The 19,928-nt window shown below is 39.3% G+C and overlaps 4 protein-coding genes across 9 annotated transcripts; 2 read left to right on the top strand and 2 right to left on the bottom strand.

Moving 5' to 3' along the window:
* Positions 1 to 3,622: 3,622 nt before the first annotated feature.
* LOC106653716 (A disintegrin and metalloproteinase with thrombospondin motifs 9-like) lies at positions 3,623 to 9,082 on the top strand. 3 transcript variants are annotated; one of them, XM_023457888.1, is made up of 13 exons: positions 3,623 to 3,863; positions 3,949 to 4,154; positions 6,054 to 6,204; positions 6,282 to 6,451; positions 6,528 to 6,621; positions 6,712 to 6,763; positions 6,833 to 6,960; positions 7,091 to 7,220; positions 7,302 to 7,875; positions 7,940 to 8,101; positions 8,184 to 8,363; positions 8,436 to 8,661; positions 8,731 to 9,082. In XM_023457888.1, exons 2-13 carry the CDS (start codon positions 4,122 to 4,124, stop codon positions 8,919 to 8,921), a joined length of 2,091 nt encoding a protein of 696 aa, XP_023313656.1. In that variant the 5' UTR covers positions 3,623 to 3,863; positions 3,949 to 4,121; the 3' UTR covers positions 8,922 to 9,082. The 3 variants fall into 3 exon arrangements, with proteins under 3 accessions (XP_023313656.1, XP_023313657.1, XP_014228738.1); XM_023457889.1 differs by having other exon boundaries at positions 3,623 to 4,154; positions 8,734 to 9,082; XM_014373252.2 differs by having other exon boundaries at positions 3,623 to 4,154.
* Positions 9,083 to 9,592: 510 nt separating this feature from the next.
* LOC106653705 (nuclear envelope phosphatase-regulatory subunit 1 homolog) lies at positions 9,593 to 10,798 on the top strand. The gene is made up of 4 exons (XM_014373239.2): positions 9,593 to 9,840; positions 9,969 to 10,040; positions 10,120 to 10,254; positions 10,326 to 10,798. The coding sequence occupies exons 1-4, from the start codon at positions 9,813 to 9,815 to the stop codon at positions 10,481 to 10,483; spliced, it is 393 nt and encodes a 130-aa protein (XP_014228725.1). The 5' UTR covers positions 9,593 to 9,812; the 3' UTR covers positions 10,484 to 10,798.
* A 78-nt stretch (positions 10,799 to 10,876) lies between these two features.
* LOC106653704 (regulation of nuclear pre-mRNA domain-containing protein 1B) lies at positions 10,877 to 14,221 on the bottom strand. Of its 3 annotated transcripts, none has more exons than XM_014373237.2 (5): positions 13,833 to 14,221; positions 12,868 to 13,199; positions 12,660 to 12,788; positions 12,116 to 12,391; positions 10,877 to 12,037 (listed from the first exon to the last, which is right to left on the bottom strand). In XM_014373237.2, the coding sequence occupies exons 1-5, from the start codon at positions 13,981 to 13,983 to the stop codon at positions 11,885 to 11,887; spliced, it is 1,041 nt and encodes a 346-aa protein (XP_014228723.1). In that variant the 5' UTR covers positions 13,984 to 14,221; the 3' UTR covers positions 10,877 to 11,884. The 3 variants fall into 3 exon arrangements, with proteins under 3 accessions (XP_014228723.1, XP_023313672.1, XP_014228724.1); XM_023457904.1 differs by lacking the exon at positions 13,833 to 14,221 and adding an exon at positions 13,510 to 13,679; XM_014373238.2 differs by lacking the exon at positions 13,833 to 14,221 and adding an exon at positions 13,290 to 13,473.
* Positions 14,222 to 15,134: 913 nt separating this feature from the next.
* On the bottom strand, positions 15,135 to 17,179 carry LOC106653719 (probable RNA methyltransferase CG1239). Of its 2 annotated transcripts, none has more exons than XM_014373254.2 (4): positions 16,699 to 17,179; positions 16,384 to 16,596; positions 16,038 to 16,297; positions 15,135 to 15,760 (listed from the first exon to the last, which is right to left on the bottom strand). In XM_014373254.2, exons 1-3 carry the CDS (start codon positions 16,996 to 16,998, stop codon positions 16,253 to 16,255), a joined length of 558 nt encoding a protein of 185 aa, XP_014228740.1. In that variant the 5' UTR covers positions 16,999 to 17,179; the 3' UTR covers positions 15,135 to 15,760; positions 16,038 to 16,252. The 2 variants fall into 2 exon arrangements, with proteins under 2 accessions (XP_014228740.1, XP_023313643.1); XM_023457875.1 differs by having other exon boundaries at positions 16,038 to 16,302; positions 16,699 to 17,166.
* Positions 17,180 to 19,928: the final 2,749 nt, after the last annotated feature.

Here is a 19,928-nt window from a genome sequence, read left to right as displayed (position 1 = left end):
AAAATCCGCAACGGTTAAGCTGCTCCCGTTTGGCTGAGCCCGCGCGACGACGATCTCCCGATATGCCACCTCTCTCTCTCTCTAGCTTTCGGTGTCGAGAGATTCGGAGGCGTAAAATTCTGCACGTCGAGCGAGCGCGCGGGCGCGCGTCAAAGAGTTATTTTCTCATTCCCAGGAATGTGTATTTGTAGGTAGGTACGTTGAGCGGAAATAAACGAAGATTGAAGGGGAGAAAGCAGACGAGCTCTGGGGGGAGCTTAAACGTATTTAACCCTCTCTTTAACTTAGGGAGTGAAAAATATATATAGAGAGAGATTACGCTTGAACGTTCCTTACGAAAAGTTCGAAATCAAACTTTTGTTTTTATTTAGCGATTGGAGAATACGATTTTTTTATCAGCTAATAATTGTTTCGTGATTTTTGCCTTGTTGGAGCTTTCACGGAGCTTTTTTCAATTTTGAATTTCGTGCCTTTTGTTATTTACAAAAATGCACCGAATGCACGATGTCCTCTCAAGTCGAAGCGAAATTTCCGCCATATTGCACAGAGACCAAAGCTCGGTTTTCAATGACAACGAAGGCCGATATACCTCTTGCAGTCATGTTGCTGCACTGCACAGCGAGATCGAACGTGTAGAGTGTGCAGCAGCAGCATACTCGTACACACATACACACTCGAGCGAGTTCCACGCCAAGGGGTTGAAGCTCGCGTAGAGGGTAAGCGCAACAGCAGCAGCAGCAGAGGCAACCGTGGTGTGGTAGGGATAGGGGTTCGTGCAGTACACCTACACAAACACACGAGCGCGCGTATATGATAAAAGTCGAGCCGAGCGGGGGGATGTTGGGCTAGGCCACGCCCCCGGCCTCCGAGAGTCAACCAATAGAGCCGAGATGTCGCGACCCCGAGCCTTCCACCAATAGGATTACCATCTGACTCGCTCTTTCGCTTGTCACTGCAGGAGAGCGAGAGAGAAATTCTGCTGCTGCTGCTGATGTACTACTATGCAGCTCTGCCGCAGCTCTGGATTTCTCTCTTTCTCTCTCTCTCTCTCTCTCTCTCTCTTCTGCGCTCTGCGGTGCTTTTCAATTTTACCCCAGAGAAACCTAAGATAACACTCGCAATTCGCCCGTCACACAGACAGACAGGCGTTTTCTCTGAGCTGTGGTATATAGCTTTTCTCTCTCTCTCTCTCTCTATCTATCTCTCTTTTTCTACATAGATATATTATGTGCTATCCAGCGAAGCGAGTCTCGAGCCAAAAGCTCTATCGACCAAAGCCCGGATTACTCTTCGTCGTCCGTTGCTGACTCTATTAATCGTCCTCGTTGCTTCGCGTTTCTTTCCCTTTTATCTGTATACGTATATAACAAGTCGGGCCTTTTTCTTCGTTAAAAGAGAAAAGAGATGGAGATCGCGAGAGAGAGAGAGAAGGATGGACGACTGCCTCTGTTTGTCTTGCCAATGTTTGCCGTTCGATGCGTATTTTAAAAGGTCGCGTGTTCGATGCTGCCAATTCGACATTTTGTATAAACAAAAATGTATCCGAGCTACTCGCGATTACATTTAATTCTTATTTTTTTATTGCTTGCACATGCCCTTCGAATGCAAATGTGTAATTGCAACGAATCGCAGCGAATAATCGCACGAATGACCAAGCGCTGAGCATTAGCGAAAGTTATATTGATGAGATGTACTTTATGCGTAACATAACGCGCGTCCGAGCTTTTATAAAATTATGCATGGCATCGACGCGTTTTGTGGGCGCTACTACTGGATGTGTAATTAATTATAGCACTCGTTTTCGAATTATTTGAATCGTCAAAGCGATGCACGCCTAATTTTCAATTGCACGGGCAATACGTTACCGGCAAAAGTAGCGATTGGGCAACAACTATTATTGCTTAGGCAACAGCAGCAACGCAAATAAGAACTTTTGGCTAGAATAGAGGGAGTAGATGAATTACTCACAGGCTCTACGCGGTAAAAATAATTCATAATGCTTGACCTTTGCCTTTTCTCTTTTGGATTCGAGGATTCGTCCATACGCCACCTAGCGATAACTCATGAACTATGAGCGAATTTCAAAATATTAGTATAAGGGTTAACCAGGATTTCTTTTGTCTACTACTCACAAATAGCTGCTTTCTCTATCGGAGAAATGTAAAAAACATTTACTCTGTTCCTTTTTACGAGTATTTCACATTTACTACAACCAAGAATCAGTTTATTTTTCCGGAATACTTTTGATACATTTTTGGTTAGTCAAAAACTGAACGTTTTTGCCATTTTATGCTCTCAAGCAAGTCGCTGGGACAAATCAGATAATTTTCCCAACGTACAAGTTTTGCGTATTCATCAATTAATCGGCTAAGTGTGCGAGAAACGCACAGGGTAACGAGTCGGTACTGCAGTTCACTATTATTTCCATGGAGTTCGATCAATGTGACATTATTTCATACATAAAGATTATTGAAATATGAAAATACTTTCTTAATTGGTTTGTACAAAAGCCGCGCTTGCGATAATTGTATAGAATGAAATAGTTTTGAATTGAACGGGGAGGTCTTGAAACAGCATATCAGACTGAGTTGTTCTGCAGTCGTGGATCGTTTCTGGCGCATCTTGTAAAATATGCGATAATCGCGATCACTGATGCGAGGAATCACTCAAACAAATTCATATTTTATCTTCTTATACTCTAGGATGGACACCATTTCTACCTTGGGCGGAGGAGCTATAGGTTGTGACCTTTTTTTTATCTTTATTAGTAACTACTTGTCGCTTGTTGCTAATGAACTCCGACACTATAATCTGATCTTGATCACTGAGTTTTTTTATTGCACATTTTATTGCACTCTATGATCACTGAATGATTAACTTTTTTCATTGATCTTATTCATGATATATCAGGAAATTTTAATGTAAGTCTTTTTTATTGTCCCGATACAGTCTCTTCTCATTTAATATATTTTTATTTGAAATTTTTGAAAAAATGAAAAATGTCTCACTTGTATAACAGGGTGTAGTGATTATCGTTTGCCAAAGTGTATAAAAGGCTTAAAATTGTTCCTTCGCAAAAAAAAAATCAGATCGATTTAAAATTACTCCTAGTTTACGAAACTACAACTCATTTTGTCAATAAATTAAGGGGCCATTTTTTATCGATACTTCTCATCGATACTCTATATCCTGCCTTTTTGTACCAGCAACCTTATGTTGTTCATTTTCCTGTAAATCATATACATTTTTAAACGATTATTATATTCTTTACCGGTAAGTATCATTCTCACCGATAAATATTTGAAGTCTTCTAAATAGTTCTAAATAAATAAATGTTCGAATTCTCATTATAAATCTCAATATTCTCATATTTTTCATTTTTCATTTTTTTAAGAATTTCTAAAATTCAGGACAACAAATGTTGTACAAAGCATTTTTTAAATAAAAAAACGCGAAATAGATGTTTCACATCAAAAATTCTTAACTTCAAAAAAATAGAATTCAAACTCTGATGTTTCCAAATGAACTGTAGAACGCTTCCATTAAAAGTTATATGCGTAGCAGCGCATAAAGTCCGAACTCGTACAGTGATATTCACCAGTTGAGCTTCACACGTCCGAGACAGTAGTGTCCGTTTAGTGCAGTGCTTCGATTTTCAATTCATTTGTTTCGTTTTTTATTTATTCATTAACTAAAATTTTGTTAGACCAATTTGAATTCGTTTGGACTGAAATATTTAGAATTTTATTGATTGAATTTCCTCGTGATTTTATATGGGAATTATTATAGTCGTGAAAAATGTAATTCTAGACAAATCTATGTCGGATAAATAAAAGAAAATTTCATTTGATCTGAAATAAATTGTATGAATAATTGTAATGCTTTAATATAGTAACAATTTTAAATATTTATAAAAATATTCAACCAATAAATTTCAAATAATTACAGTTTTGAAATATATAAGAGTTAGAGGTTCGTACCTTGACATTTTTGTATCTTCGCTTTTCTTCACTAAAAGAAAAACGTGAAAATGAAAAATTGACTCTCGAGGGAAGTACAAAATATCTGTAATGTTTGGATGACAGAATTCACGGTGCCTATAGAAGTGTAGAGCGTTTACAATGTCGAGGGTTTATTTGGTATTATTGCTATTGGTGAGTTGACATTTTTTAACTAATTAATTGTAAAAAATTTTAATTCACGTCGAATCGAATGAATGTAGATGCTTAGTTGGTATATATCATTCATATTAAAGATTTATATCGTCGCAGTTGCACTTTTGCATCAGGCAGCCAACGAGCGATCATCTTTCATTTTTTTTTTTGCCGGAATCGAAGCCTGCACCGCGCAGCTTTTCTACGAATAAAAAGTGCCAATCCTGATATTTTTTTCTTCTACCTCACCTGTTTTACTTCGAGACTCGAATTGCATCAAATTCATTTATGCAGCTATTCGTTCACCGTAAAAGTCACGAAGTCAACGACGACACTGCATTTGTCTCTCTTTTTTTCACCGAAGTATAAACTATGCATCGCTCGGTACAGCCGGCGAAGCCGTTGAAATTTCCTCTGCGCTTCAATTTTTTTTTCCTTTTCTGTTCTTCTCGTCGGAAATATTGTCGTAGACTTCGAACACGCTGTTCAAGCGTGTCAAACGTGCAACGATGGGTGCGGTATATAATAACACTATCAATCATCTTTAAAGAAAAATCGAAGTCGTCGGGAGGCTCAAAAAAAATGCGTCGAAGAAATAATCGCAAAATTCGAGTAAATTTCACAATCCACGGCATAATTTCGTCTTGCAATCGGTTGACATACATCTCAATCAAGTAGTGTCTCCGCAAGGGGGAAGTACTTGAGTCGTAACGTAAGCACAGTAACCGAGATTAAATGTCACGGATCTCGAAGTTTTGCTGAACGAGCAGCTCTTCCCGAGCCACTGCAGTTCTTTTTTTTTTTTTTAATCTCACTGCGTAACGCGCCATTTTCAACTTGCTCTACGATAAACTGGTGCTACATCTTCTCGAGTACTTGTGTCAAGTACCGATCGACGCGCTTTTTCTTCTTTATTATATGGATATAAACACCGAAACCTATATAATAATAAATTCACAGATCTGTTTACGCGCATGGCATCAGTATGTCAACGTACTCGACGCAGAAATTGAAGATCCGCTGCGGGCACATATATACATTCGGACTATCGCATTCTTGACGCGCGCGTCTGTGAATAATAATAAACACATAACATAGACATACAGAGTATATGTTTCGCTGATGCCGCTGCTGCTGAAGTATCCAAAGTATCTTTTTACGTCGCCGGGAAGTCCCTGCGACGAAATAATTCGCTCATTTTTTTTTATTTTGCTTTTATCGCCGAGAGTATCGTTTAGCGCGACACCCGCGAGAGCGCACAATAATGTAATAAATAAATGCCCGAAGTATATAGCGCGATAATAAGTAATATTCACGTCAAAAGTATAACCAATCATCTAACACACGCGTGTCTCTCGTACACACAATGTATAATATCGTTAAAGATAAATAAATAGACGGCTGTGTGGTGCGCGATGGGCATGACGGACGAGAGAAAACGAGCTCTCGTCATTATTCGGCTCATTCACGCGAACGAGAGAGAGAGAGAGAGAGAGAGAGACCTTTTTGAATCGGTCTCGATTCATCGCCCCCTATATACACGGTCAGTTTAGCCGTGCGCAGGACTTTGTGATTCGTCACACCTGAAGCCACTGGCGCATCGAGCGCATGTTTCGTGCCACATTGTATACATTGCGCACACAACAACAACGATATAATTATATCTGCGGCGTGTGCTGTCGATCTCGATTATCGTAATAATGGCTTCCTATTTTTAACCGATTACGCCGCCGTACTTTCCCTGTAATCTTTTTTACGAACGAGGAAGTCTCTTTTGTGATGTAATAGCGATTGGCCTTTATAATTGCGCTATTTTCTACCGTATGATGTAAGGTAAAAATGCGTACCATGTGTATAAGCATTCCGTCGAATTGATACGATTCATTGCTTAACGCGCAGATCTGGTCGTCGTCGGTGGACGCGACCGAGCAGATAGAGGCGAGATTTTCGAAAAAGCTCGGCCAGCCCGGCTACTATTTGATCACGACGATACCCGAAGGCGCCACGAGAATCAACGTCACCGAGTCTCTGGATACGCAAAATTTTTTGGGTACGTGCGTGATTTGTTGATATAACGTAACGATAAGTAGCCAAGATTGCTTAACTTTGTTATTTGTCTCGTCACAGCTATCAGAAAACAAAATGGAAAGTATTTATTCAACGGACCAGGCCAGGGAATCATGTCCTCGGGCGCTTTCCATCACTTCAATACGACGATCGTTTACCTTCGTCGCGCGGCTTATCGACCCGAAAGTTTTTACGCTTCGGGTCCGTTGAACGAGTCGCTGGACGTCATGGTAAGAACAATCCTAAAGAACGATTTATAGATACGATTCGTTTTTGTTAATAATCGTCCGTTCTGCAAATTCTAAGCTCTTGTACAACAAAGGTATGCCGGATGTTTTCTACCAGTACGAGTTACCGGTCACTTTTGACATTCCGACTACTCGGTCTTATCGCACCAAAGGTACTGTTACACGCAGCCGCTGGAATTAGTATAAATTTATGCACATCGTTGCTGTATTTATCGCTGACATTTGTGTATTTTGACTTTTAGGAACGACCAAGTCGATGACCCTACCGAGGCCGCGGACGACTCAAGCAGTGAGGTAATTAAAATAATTGATTGAAAAATGTTGTCAATATTAAATACTGTCAATGTTGAATTATTTTGCCAGTACTTTTTTGGACAATACGATGCTTAGGGATCAGACTCGAAGCTCCACTCGCGGCCCATTCAGAAAAAAAAGAAGATACGACTGGAAGAGCTTCGGGTACAGTGAATGCAGCAAACCTTGCGGGGGTGGTAAGAAATTCTGTCACTCAATCGTATACGGTCCAACAATCATGTTTCAAAGCAATTATACATTCATCTCTCCGTCTCTCTCTCTCTCTCTCTCTCTCTCTCTCTCTCTCTCTCTCTCTCTCTTTCTCAGGCGTTCGAAAGAAGGTAGTTATTTGCGTGAGGCTAAGGTCGACTAGACACGTGGAGAACACCAGGTGCGATCCCGCTAGGAAGCCCCTCGTCAAAATACTCAAGTGCAACAGCCATCCATGCCGACCTCGGTAATTATCGTTCGTATATCAATTAAAAAAAAAAAGATATCGGTTTACGACGTTTCAAAATTTTGTTCACTTCATCGTCAGCTGGGAACTCGGGCCGTGGAGCGAGTGCTCGGTGAGCTGCGGCAACGGCACCAGAAGCCGCCCGCCGATCTGCCGACAAGTGATATCCGATACGGTCAGCATCACGGTCAACGACTCGCTCTGTCCGGCTTCGGCCAAGGCCGACCTCGTCGCGCCCACGGAGATCTGCCTCATGACCGATTGCAGCAAGTACAGTACCACCACCAGTGCCAGCATCATCAGCGTCGTCGAGCCGTTGGTGCTGCAGTCGAGCAGCAATATCGTGACGACGAGGCGATTCGTTTCGAAGACGACGAAGGCGGAGCTGTCCCGATGGAAGGTCGGCGACTGGTCGCAGTGCTCCAAGAGCTGCGGCAGTGGGAGCGTGCGCACGAGGCCGGTGACGTGCATCGCCACCAGCTCGTCGGGAGCTGGTGACTGCGACCCGGCCGAGAGACCAGCTTCCGAGGAGAAGTGTCTGGTTAAGGCATGCGACAAGGAGACTCCGAACAGCAACGAATTGCCCTCGGCTGGCGTTGCTGGTAGTGCAAGTATTGCCAGTGGCTCTTGGCTTTACAGCGATTGGCCGGAACAGGTGAGCCGAATTCGACTTATAATATACAAGATTTCAAATTTTTTATTTGTTCTTCGTTGGGCAGTGCTCGGCCGAATGCGGCACCGGAATAGTGCATCGCAGACTGTACTGCGAGTCCAGCTCGAAGGAGCTGTGCGACGAGAGCAAGATGCCGGAGTTCAACAAGACCTGCTACGGTAGCAGCAGCCAGTGCGGCGGACAGTGGTTCGTCGGCCCCTGGACCAAGGTTCTTATCAGCACGATCAAGATCTAAATTAATAGAGGCGCGTAACGATCGATGTTTTTTCTGTTTTTTTTTTTTTTTTCAGTGCTCCTCGAGCTGCGACACGGGGATACAAACGAGGGACGTCGTCTGCGTCTCGAGATCTTTGGGTAGATCGAAGATATTCGAGAATGAAAACTGCCCCCCGGATTCGAAGCCGGACACGATCCAGACCTGTCAGGGGCCGCCGTGCAACGCCACTTGGTTCATGTCCGACTGGACTGAGGTGACCTATCGAATATATATTCTCATTCGACGGCAATCGATATCAAAATTTTTCAACGATTTCTGGGTAAAGTGTTCGCAGAGCTGCGGCGGAGGAGTTCAGAGGAGAGAAGTCAAGTGTATCGTGCCGGACGGCACGCCGACGAACGAGACCCAGCAGCTCGAGTGCGACGCGAACAATAGGCCGATCGGCGAGAGAAGCTGCAACGCGATAACTTGCAGCAACAATCCTATCGCTCCGATTAACGAGACGAAAAAAAATTCCACCGATTCCGTCAACGAGAAGCAGCCCATCGTCGGTACGTTTCGCTTTGCATCGTTACTCTTTTAATCGATTAATTTTTGGTATCATCGTTATTTTTCTTCAGCAGAGAAGGTGTGCCGCGACGTACTGCCGGACTGCGCCCAAATCATGCAGATGAAGAGCACGGAGAAGCCCTGCAAGCAGTCGGCCTACCGCGTGGGATGCTGCCTGACCTGTCGCCAGAAGCGGCTCATGCATCAAATCAAAGTGGCGAATCGCAAGAGCAACGGCTCTGCCAAAAACAGCCTGGAGTGAATGGGGTGCGCATCGTTCGGGACGAGCAACACCCCCTGTCGGAGCAAATATCTTACCGATGATACTGATACATAAGTTGTATACGACTAAGTTTTTATAATTATACACTTTCCTATTTGTCAAGATTTTTTATAAAATTTTTTTTTTTTTAATAAAGTTAATTGTATACTGGTATTCGTAAGTTTTGAAATAAAAAATTTAATTGTAACTTAAACGTTTGTTTTTACTTTTATTGATTTAACACGCATCAAAAGCTTTCACTGACAGATGATCACGTCTGTTTAATTTATTTTTATGGTTTAATAACAAATAAATCAACATTTCTATAGTATTATATAAATATTTAAAGGAAGAACATCGTCTAATAGTATCTCAAGAGTTACACATCTGTTGAGCGTGAGATGGTAATGTAGATGCCCAATGATTATACTTCCACTTGCAACAGTTGTTACAATAAATTAACCGAATATCATTTACGCATGAAATAATTTTCAATCATTGCACAAAATTGCAATATTTAAATCGTCGTCCGAGTCTGATGCCAAAATAAAAATAAAAACAGTCGAGTTTGTTTACTCGTGGCGCGCGCATTTTCTACAACTTACTAAAAATCACGACACGTCGTCTGCTACGGCTGCAGCGAATCACCACGTTGGTACACCTGCGTACCCCGGTACACAACAATACGTATTTTGATATTGTCACCGCGTTTTATGATACACCTAATTGTTGAGTGTAAAACACGCGAGTTTCCAAAGAGGTATACAAATAATCGCGTTGAAAACAAAATCGCTGCTGCCAGTTCGTTACACATACATGTTACGATAATACGTACAGTTGCTATAAATTTTAATAATACACCTCGCGCGAGCTCAACTGACAGAAAAAAACATGTCCCTCGATCAAACTGTTTGCGAAGGTTAGTTATTGTTGATTGCATTCTTTTTTATTCCAACGATGCGACAAGTGTTTTTACGGTTTGTTTAGCGCTCGTTTTTTGGAGCAGACTTCTAATCGAGATTTTCTGAATTTTTGCTACATTTTCAGATCTCAAGGCATTCGAAAGACGTCTTACTGAAGTGATCACCGGTTATCAACCGTCTACATTGAGATGGAGAAGTAAGTCTTCAGAATTCAATGAGCTTTAAAGTTAAATTTTATAGTTTGTTACAGAAATTTAACATACAATTTGTTACAGTTTTACTGGGCTTCGTTTCAATTTGCACGGCTGTTGGTGCTTGGTATTGGCTTACAGATCCTAATACATCTGCTGTATCGTTCCCACAGAGTTTATGGAATCACCCGTTCTTTACTTTATCCTGTTTTACTTTGGGTAAGTTAACTGCAAATTTCATAATCACATGAGTCGTTCGATGGTTCAAAATGTCTTATCAACTTTTTCAGTAATATTATTCTTGATTGTGGGGATTCATCAAAGAGTTATTGCCCCGAGTATAATGACTCAAAGGACAAGAGTTGTTCTGGGAGATTTCAATATGAGCTGTGACGATACGGGTAAACTAATTTTGAAACCAACAAGGCCACCCCACCTACATGATTAATAAAATATTATGATCAATAATTGTAAAATACCACTTTATTAAATTAATTGATCAAATATTTTATTACTGATATTGTACAAAGATGTAATTTAGGACTTACAAGGGAATGTAAATTAAATTTGAATTTATTGTAAAAAATGAATATATTATTTGTTCTGAGTTTTATTTTATGTAAATGAGAAATGTGAAAGAGGATTTTAAAGTATATATTACGCTTAACTGTAAAAAGACTGAAAGACTGTATACCAAGGGCTTGTATATTACCAATTAAATCTCAGTATGTAAATAAATCAATCATACAGATATATCAAGAAAGATATTTGATTATGTTATAGTTGTACATGAAATATGGTTCTTATTTCATAAGGATTAACATAAGAAATGAATAAATTGTAACTTCAACACATTTATTGATAATAAACTCAGTTTCAATAATCATTCAATATAATTATTAAAAATATGTTCAGATAATAAATAGTTTAAACAACTGACATGTATACATGCTCATAATTTTATTAGTAGAGAATCTCGAAAAATAATGCATTATGAGAAGTATCATTATCATCCGATCTTCAAGATAAATATATACAAGGTACAATTGAATAATACAAGCTGGAAATTAATTATGTCCAAAATATATATATCACATAGGTGTTCGAAATTACCGTACTAGTTCAATTGAAAATAATAAATAAAATTCCAAAAGTATTATTACCCATCTGTTACGATACAACATACAATTCTTACAATTCATATATATTTTCTCGCATTCATTCATTTCATACTTTTCAAAGACTTTATCATTTATATTCATTATTACAAAATATTTTCCCCATCAAGTTGAATCTATTGAATTACTGCGTTAATTCATGTATCATATTAAATTACAAACAAAAAAATTAAAAAATAAAATAGATGAAATATTAAAAATTTATAACGGAAAGTAAAATATAACATTTATACAATTTGCACTTAAAATTTTTTAGATTTCAATTAATAATTCGATCACTACCATGTGCAATTTTATGTTTACACTCTCAAACATAGGTGCGTAGTTTGCCATTTTGTTTAAGAAATTTAATAATACAATCTTCCTAGATTGTAACTGGAGGCATAAATTAATCTAGGTTTAAATCGTAAACTTATTTAGAGTTTGCCTACATTTAGTTCTTACTTTGATAATAGTAAAACATGGAAAGTAATGTATTTTATAAATATTTTAAAGAAAACAAATTATTTTCCTTCACACCTTTAACAGAAATTGAAAATTGATTTTACGTTGCATGAATTAATGTGATGTACCAACTATGAAGGATGGACATTCTTAATTATTTCTTAATTATGGGTTTTCCAAGTCAAACTTACTTTAAACTCTTATGGATTATGACAAGCACTTGATTATTAATGGTGTAGAGAAAACAAATCTCCAGCAGAAGGCAAAGGAGCCAAACCTCCTGTGACATCTGGTAACTGTGTTAAATCCGGAAGATTAGCAATATGAGATTTGACTTCAGCTCTAACTGATAGCATTTTCTTCAATTTCTTTTTGTGCTCCTAAAAAATTGATAATAGGCAAATTAAAATTAATGTACTAATTTGAATTATAAATGAAATAATTGTTATAATCATTACCTCTAGTGTTGTTTGAGCTTGCTGAAGTAGTTGCTTTTGTCCAGTTGTATAATCTTTTAACATTGTCAAAAGTTTTCTTCTGTCTTCCATTTCAGCTTGCAGCCTTCCATTATAATCAGCTAAAAGAGCTGCAGCTTCATTAACGGCACCGCTCAATTGATCAGCAGATGCTCTGTCTGCAAGATTTGCTAATAGAGATACCTCAGATACTTCTGGAGGTAAAGACGCTATTCTCTCTCTTACTGCAGCATCAGAAGAAGCAGTATTCTCAAGTTCCTGTAACCAGTTGTATTATTTATAGATATTGCAGTAATTTTTTTTTATAATGTTACTATCTAATTTGCAAGCAAAATCAACAATAAGAATTTTATTACAATTGTTAGAGCGAAGAAAGTTATAAGTTTAATACTATGAATTTATTGACTCTATTGTGATTTAAAATTTTTTTGGATTCTATTTTGGATAAATATCAAAAATTGAAGAAATTGAAATTTCTCATTTTTTTATACTTTATTTTGTTTATAATATAAAAAAAAATATTAACCACAAGTGCTTTGATTAATTCTTCTGTTTCTGGTGGATCTCCACCAGGAGTGTGGGGGCTAAGCGTCACATGTAATTCTTTGGTTCCATCCACTTCAATTTCTGTTTCAGACTTTTTCTTCTCTTTCTTCTGCAAAAAAATTAAAAATTGTATTATAATCTATTGATCTCAAATAGTATCAAATTATCAAAAGACAAAATAATAATACCTTTTCGTTATCATGGTCAACACGAGGTTTTTTGTTTGAAATCGGAGTCGCTGCAGCTTCATCGTTGTTGCTACGTTTATTGTTGCTGCCTCCAACGCTGAATGCATTTTTGAATTTGGCAATTTGTGCTTTATCATACACTCCTCTTTCTTCCCATACAGCAATCACTCTGTTAACTTTATCTCTAGTCTTAGGATCAAAGTTTTTCATGTTTTCGAATGCCTTAGGCAGTATGCTTTCAAATTCCTTCCCGAATTCCGGACCTTTCTTTTTACTGTTTTGTATGACATCGTTAGCCAAGTACATAAGAGTCAGTTTTCTGCTGTCTTTTGCTGAAAAAAAAAAATAAAATTGTTACAATTATTGTTAAATATTATATATGTTTTAACGTAATTAATGAAGCAAATGATAAAAAAGTGTACCATCTACACATTAAAAGATCTATTAAAAAATGTTATTTTCTCCAGATTCAGCAGTACATTAATTTATGCTTCAAGTTATTGATAATAATTTTTCAATAAATTGTTTAAAATTTTATTTCTAAATTCTCAATTGTTTATGCTCAAACAAATAAATGAAAATTGGTTTCAAGCACTCTAAGCATATGAATGAAATCTGACAGATAAATATCACAGCAATTACGAGATTTCCACGTGGTTTGCTTTGTTTTGAGATGCTAACTTATATACAATCATGATTATCAGAAAATAGCCATAATTAGTTACGCGATGCATGATACAAAAAATCAAACACGGCTAGACAGAAATGCAATTTTTTTTGCACTGCACACACATGCACACACTCGCATCGGCCTTAACCTCCAAAGTGCAACGTAGCAAGCAGCTTTCGCCGGAGTGCAGGCAGGCGAAACGCGGAAAAGCCTGGCGCCGATGGTAATCGAGCCAGGAACGTGTCACGAACGCGCGAATAATAAATTCGAGAGAACGTCGAGATAAGACACTCACATTTGCAAAGCTCCTTGTACCAGATCTTCACGATCAACGCGTGATGTTTTCTGTGATGTATCAGCCACAGGGACAACGTCTGTATGCTCTGCTGCGAGCAGTTGAGGTCCACCAGCTTCTTCAATAAAGCACTCTCGGTGAATCCTGCCATGATTATTTTGATATCGCCGTCCGCGGGGAGAGAAAGTTTGCTCGGATCCCAGCAGAAAACACTCGCACGCACAGCACTCCGAACTCGCGTTATCCTAATGATACGCTATCCTTGATTGCGTGTATCGATTAATACGAAATTGATACGCGTAGGCAAGACAATAACACAACGTCAACGTTATGTTGACTTCACTGCTGCTGCTGCTGCTGCTGCTGCTGCTGCTGCTGATGCTGTTGCGACTGACTGACTACTGCTGCTGCTGCTGCTGTTCACACGGATACTCACGCACACGCATGTATCAGTATATATATTATGATCGGAGCGTCCACCGACAAGCCGTTGCAAGAAAACGCCACGCACGGCGCTCGCGCCAAGCTCTTTTTTCAAACCCAAGGTGCGTGCAGCTGCTTGTCTGCTGTGTATACCTAATACCTGTATATATGGTGTCGATGTAAAAAAAATATACAGTTAAAAAACTAATTGTATAACAATATAATTATATTTTGTATAATTATATGACACTATTCAATGGGGTTTTCTTTCTTTTTCATGATACAATTGAATAAAAAAATTTTATTGGTGCAATGAACAAATTTCTTAGTATAAGCTTGACTCAGGTAACACATTACAGCCGAATTATACCGAGAACAATGAATTTTTTTTTCAAACCCGATGATACCATCGAAAAGACACGGTAAAACCCCATCGAAATATTTTTTTTTATTCAAAACACCATCCATGCGACTCGTGGCGCGCGTCTCGATGAGTTAATCGAAAAAAATGCCCCTGCACCCGAAACTCGGTGCGTGTGTCGTCATCGCGTATCGCGTTTCGATGTCGGGCCGGATGTGCAATGGTGTATTATGCAAGTGAAAGTCGTATATGAATACACGTGAGTAAGTAAGTATATACGGAACAAGAGAGCGGAGTCCACAGTTATTTGGGGAAATCCGAAAAAAAAACAATCGATCGTGCTCATTAATCCTTTTTCTTTTAACTCGGAACCCAATCGATGAGACGAAAAATTTACTGTATAGTATAGCAGTTGAATCTGAAGAAAATTCCGATATATTTATAAATGCTTTGAATTTATTCGTTGACATTCGAACGGATCCGCTACGAAAAAATGAAAAAAAAAATTAATTTCAGACTTCGAGTATAAAAATTGTTTTTATTTAACAAATGTATTTATCAATATATCCGAACAGCAAGTGTGTTCGCGTTCAATTATATACACTATTGTACATTAAAAATTTCTATATCATGGGATATGATAATATTTACAATACGTGCTTTGTTAATTCATTTAAAATATTTACAGATGGATTTATTGATGGACCATCGACGTTACGGATTACGTTAGTTTTAAAAATATCGTGATATGCATTGAATGTTGAAATTTGAGATTCTCAAATTTTTCTCTCGCTATTTTATCGGTATAGTTTAGATCGCATACGTCGCACACGTATATTCGTAACACATTTGTAGTTTATACAAATTTTAGTGTAAAAAATAATCGATTATTTTTTAAAATGCATTGTCAAGGTCAATGAATAAATTTATGTATAGATATCTATATTATCTTAGTTCCGAACATTAAATTATAAACGCTATGATCCAAGACCGAATCCGAAATCTTCGGTATAGTACCTACGCCTCGGGCTTTATCTTGTCAATGGTTACAATTAAAAATTCAACGCGTGAAGCTAATTTCGGACTTCACACTTTGAGTATATATATGTCATCCTGATCCTCGTCTGCTGACAAATGGTCGGATCTGAAACGCAAAAACTTCGATTGAAAATTCATTCACACTCCATATTTTTCCAAATAATTGAAAAAATTTCACATTCATTGGCAAACTACTCAGAATCAAAGAGGGGTCGGTTGCTCTTGCTATTTTATACAATGACAGCTCGTTCAAAGAGAAAGTTTAGCTCTTAATGCTCTTTCAGACAAATCTCTCGTTTGCTGCGATGCTGAACATCGCGACTCAATATGCAAACTCAAATAATTCGAAATGATTTTCTCTTAAGATTCTAATGACTACTTACCCCGCTATCTCTGATGTATTTTCTAAAAGCGCAGACACTTGATCGGGGTTTTTCTCGGCGACGGCGTTTTGGTTTTTTTTCTGCGTTTTTTTGACGTTGGGGTTTTGATTGTTTTCTGTGGAATTGGAACAGTATCCAGCGGGCGCTTTACGTATAAAGTAAGTGATGGATAGTAGTATGTCCTTAGAGTTGAATAGTGTCGAAAACCAATGCTCTCAAGATATCGACGAAAGTCCAGGTGAGGGTACATTCTGAGATGTCTACGCTAGATTGAAAATAGTAAAATCAATTACTTACAATAGTGCGATTGATTAATAACAATAAAGGTGTCGGGTGAATTACTTACTCTCACTCGATCGTAAGTCGAGAATGGATTTGGTTCAAGAATTAATGTTCCACCAAACTTCAACTGTTTGTACATTTTCCTAAAGCATAATTTCAAACCTTCGTCTCCGCCTCTGAGATGCAACGATCTGGTGACCGCCAAACACAAAATCGTATTATACTCAGTTTCAAATTCAGCATTTAATTCAGCCTCGTTTTGCGGTATATAGTCTTCCTGAAAAAATAAAATGTATCAATATGTTAGTTAGGATATTCATTCTGATCAGAATAATTATAAAGGCATTGATGAAGAAAAAAAAAACAGAAAAATACTTACTCGACAGAAGTAGATCTGTCGAGCCCCCGGACGTACGATATTGCTTATAGCGTGCTCGATATTGTCCGCATCAAGATCAATACCCCGTATAGTACTGATAAAAAATTCTTCGGCTATACGACAAGTGATTCTACCGTCAGCGCATCCGATATCCAAAACATGTTTATCTTGGAATAACCATCCTACGCGACCGAATTCTCGCAGGAGCAGATCAACTCTACCTGGAATATTATGTGGATGTTGAGGACTACCGGGAACAACTCCCTCGCTACTGTCGCTGCTACTTTCTGGGATAATCATTGTTTCTTTTTAACGTCCTTTGTTTCACTTTGCGGGCCGCGAGCTGAACCCAATGATGAGGCTTGCGGCGGAGAACTGACAAATCGGAGCCGCGAGCTTGTATGGCTGTCGCGATCTCGAGACGAGTCGGGCTGCCGGCGCTCGAGCGACGATGTAAACACAAATGGCAAAACACAGAGCGAGCAGCGAAGTTTCGGAACGATCGACCGACCGAACTGGTTCCGATATTTTGTAACCGAAAATTCTAAACGTCGAGATATATAAACAAATTAAATTAAAGATTAAAGTCCAAGCAATCTCAATTTAAAAGCATTAGAAATAATATTCAAAATTGAAAAAATGAATTACGGACGCGATCGTTCAACTATGGACAAGAAGTTACAATTCGCATGTCATTATACGAGTAACTCTTTACGACGCACGAGCGTCAGCGTGCCGGACCATCTCCTGGAATCCTCGGGAGGGTGCGAATACACTAATATATATAGGCTCCTATACACGCGGGATGAGGTGCACGCGGAACGAGAGCTGGCCTCGGACGAGAGGAAAACGTCACCCGAGGGGTAGGGAAAGAGGACGCGCGTCGCAGGGCTCGCTTCTGATTCATAATTAAAGGAAATGCCGTAGTGCGTCGATTGTATCGTTTTGGCGCAGCGCTCTAGAAATTCTGACCGCATCGAGTTCGAGTCCCAAGCTCGCAATTGCTCGTGCGGATTTGTCTCTTTATATAACTCTGTATAACGCACGTGCACATGGACGGGCGAAATTCTTCTCTCTTTCTGCCCCGCGCAGCTCCTCGGCACATCTCGGTAAACACGTATATGAATTCGCGCTCGAGCTCGTGAATATGATTGATGAAATTCTCTGGCTGCAGCAGCAGCGTACGCGGGCTTATTATTATGCCTATACGCGTTGTGCCTATGGTAAGGTACGTATATACGACGGGTGAAACGCTGCCAAGCTGCTGCGCGTCGAGCTTTATCCGCGCGCGTCTTTGTCGTTGTTTCGGGACTCGGCTCGCGTGCGATACATATGTATATCATATTATACGCATACGGCACTGTGTAATGCTTCATTGGCTTGGCAGCCAACCATGTACACCTTGCGTACGTACATCTATGCAGCAACAGCTGCCGTTGTGCAATATCGAATCTTAATTGTGCAGCTCTTAATGCTTTACGTGTAGACGTATACTCGCGCTTACATTATATTTGAATTGTCTCGTCTCGTGTGCGCTTGCTTACCAAGTTCTTTCTCTCTCTCTCTCTCTTGTAAAACCCGTCCTGATATAGTTTGTAGATATAATTTGTATTTTTGAATTTAAAATGTTCTTAGTAATAAGATTGTGAATGGTCGAACACGGTTCGACAAAAATTTTTTCGATCGCTCTGTGCTAGACGCCTTATGAGCTGTCTGCGTTACAGCTGAAACCGTTAAATGTATTGAAAATGTATTGGCAAGCCAAACTGTTCCATTGGAACTTGGCTAAAATAAACGTTATCTATCTTTCTCTCTCTTTCGATCTATAACGCGTACGTATTTTTCGAGATGTTCGAGATTTTTTACCACTTTTTGCTGCGCCGATGAATACACCTCGTGACATATTTCAATTTCACAACAAAGATCCCAAACAGAAATACTCAATAATTTTTAGCTAGTTATTAGTCAACCAAAAAGGCTAGCAAAAAATTACGCGTCAAAAAAATCAAACCTTCTTTAACTTATACATCATTTAAACTTTGCCACTTGCAGATTTACCGATAATGGTCCACTCGCCATCTAGCGGTGAAGGCTCAAAGCAGTATTATCGTATTCAACTTAATATAAAACTAGTTCACATATTTTGAAACAAATAAATTGTCATTGATATGTCATTTCAACTGGTCATTTGTAGTTCATCGCTGTGTTCCTTGTGTTGTTGAGCAGAAATCATATTCAATAAAATTATCGTCAAATGTACCATTTCGTACGCTAGTGAGTCAAAAGGTCAACTCGTGTACTGCTACAGATCTGCCTTTAGTTGTTTTAATTGTAATTCTAATTATTAAAATCAACATAATTAAAAATATAAGCCATATAAACAATGGTATAACAACGATAATGCGTCGTGTACGCGTCGAGTCGCAAACGCGTGCCTCGTATTTCTCCAATTTTAAAGTCCATCCAAGTCAACGTGAGACGTGCTATACCCTCTCTCGCTCTACCCGAATTTTGATGATTTTCAAAGAGTAGGTGCACGAGCGTCGCGCGAGCTGCACTCAAAGTTACAGTGCATAGTTGAGATATAACGCGCCGGTATATAACCATTACTGTAGCAGCAGCAGAAGCACAGATGCGTGGGTGGCGCATATTAGTGAGTCGTGCTCGCGCGCGGCAATAATCTCTCTCTTCGCGTGTCAAAGTTTTGATACGTCACTGTGTACTACGGTAGTATACAGTGCAACTCTTTGTCAGTGTATTTCTCCTCTGTAGCAGCAGCAGCAGCATCAGCCCCTTTCATGCTTTCTCTCGCAGTCCTCTTTGCCTTATTACTCGAACAGTGGCACTTGCATGCAAGACGCGGTCTCCGTTCTATTTCTCTATCTTTCTGTCTATATGCAACGTAGATGTATGTGCGTGTAGCTCGCGAGCGACTTGTACATTTGGATGGATGCATACATATATAGTACATGCGTCGGAGTCAAGGGACGCCGTCGTCGTCGTCGCTCGAGACTCCTCCACTCTAATCACGCGCGCGCTCGTGCAGCGTGTGAAACATGCCGTACGCATATAGGTAGTACTGCACATACTGCACCCTCAATACTCGCGCACACGTTATATATATACCGAGTAGTAGCAGCACTATAAGCAGAGAGTATTAGGTGTTACGCCGTGGCGCTCGCGAGCGCGTTGCAGTATACGCGCGCTACATGCAGTGCACACATGTGCAC

This window comes from Trichogramma pretiosum, unplaced genomic scaffold (genome assembly GCF_000599845.2).
Source record: "Trichogramma pretiosum strain Unisexual culture from Peru unplaced genomic scaffold, Tpre_2.0 scaffold21, whole genome shotgun sequence".
Classification (NCBI taxonomy): Eukaryota; Metazoa; Arthropoda; class Insecta; order Hymenoptera; family Trichogrammatidae; genus Trichogramma; species Trichogramma pretiosum.
This window is presented reverse-complemented; position numbering and strand designations above follow the sequence as displayed.

Coding starts and splice junctions, on each gene's coding strand:
- LOC106653716 (XM_023457888.1), top strand. CDS start 4,122: ATGTCGAGGGTTTATTTGGTATTATTGCTATTG. Junction 8,102..8,183: donor TCGTCGGCCCCTGGACCAAG/GTTCTTATCAGC, acceptor TTTTTTTTTCAG/TGCTCCTCGAGCTGCGACAC. Junction 8,662..8,730: donor CGAGAAGCAGCCCATCGTCG/GTACGTTTCGCT, acceptor ATTTTTCTTCAG/CAGAGAAGGTGTGCCGCGAC.
- LOC106653705 (XM_014373239.2), top strand. CDS start 9,813: ATGTCCCTCGATCAAACTGTTTGCGAAG. Junction 10,041..10,119: donor GTCTACATTGAGATGGAGAA/GTAAGTCTTCAG, acceptor AATTTGTTACAG/TTTTACTGGGCTTCGTTTCA. Junction 10,255..10,325: donor TTTATCCTGTTTTACTTTGG/GTAAGTTAACTG, acceptor CAACTTTTTCAG/TAATATTATTCTTGATTGTG.
- LOC106653719 (XM_023457875.1), bottom strand. CDS start 16,998: ATGATTATCCCAGAAAGTAGCAGCGACAGTAGCGAGGGAGTTGTTCCC. Junction 16,597..16,698: donor GACAGATCTACTTCTGTCGA/GTAAGTATTTTT, acceptor TTATTTTTTCAG/GAAGACTATATACCGCAAAA. Junction 16,303..16,383: donor CGACTTACGATCGAGTGAGA/GTAAGTAATTCA, acceptor TTTTCAATCTAG/CGTAGACATCTCAGAATGTA.
- LOC106653704 (XM_014373237.2), bottom strand. CDS start 13,983: ATGGCAGGATTCACCGAGAGTGCTTTATTGAAGAAGCTGGTGGACCTC. Junction 12,392..12,659: donor AATTAATCAAAGCACTTGTG/GTTAATATTTTT, acceptor AACTGGTTACAG/GAACTTGAGAATACTGCTTC. Junction 12,038..12,115: donor AAGCTCAAACAACACTAGAG/GTAATGATTATA, acceptor TCAATTTTTTAG/GAGCACAAAAAGAAATTGAA.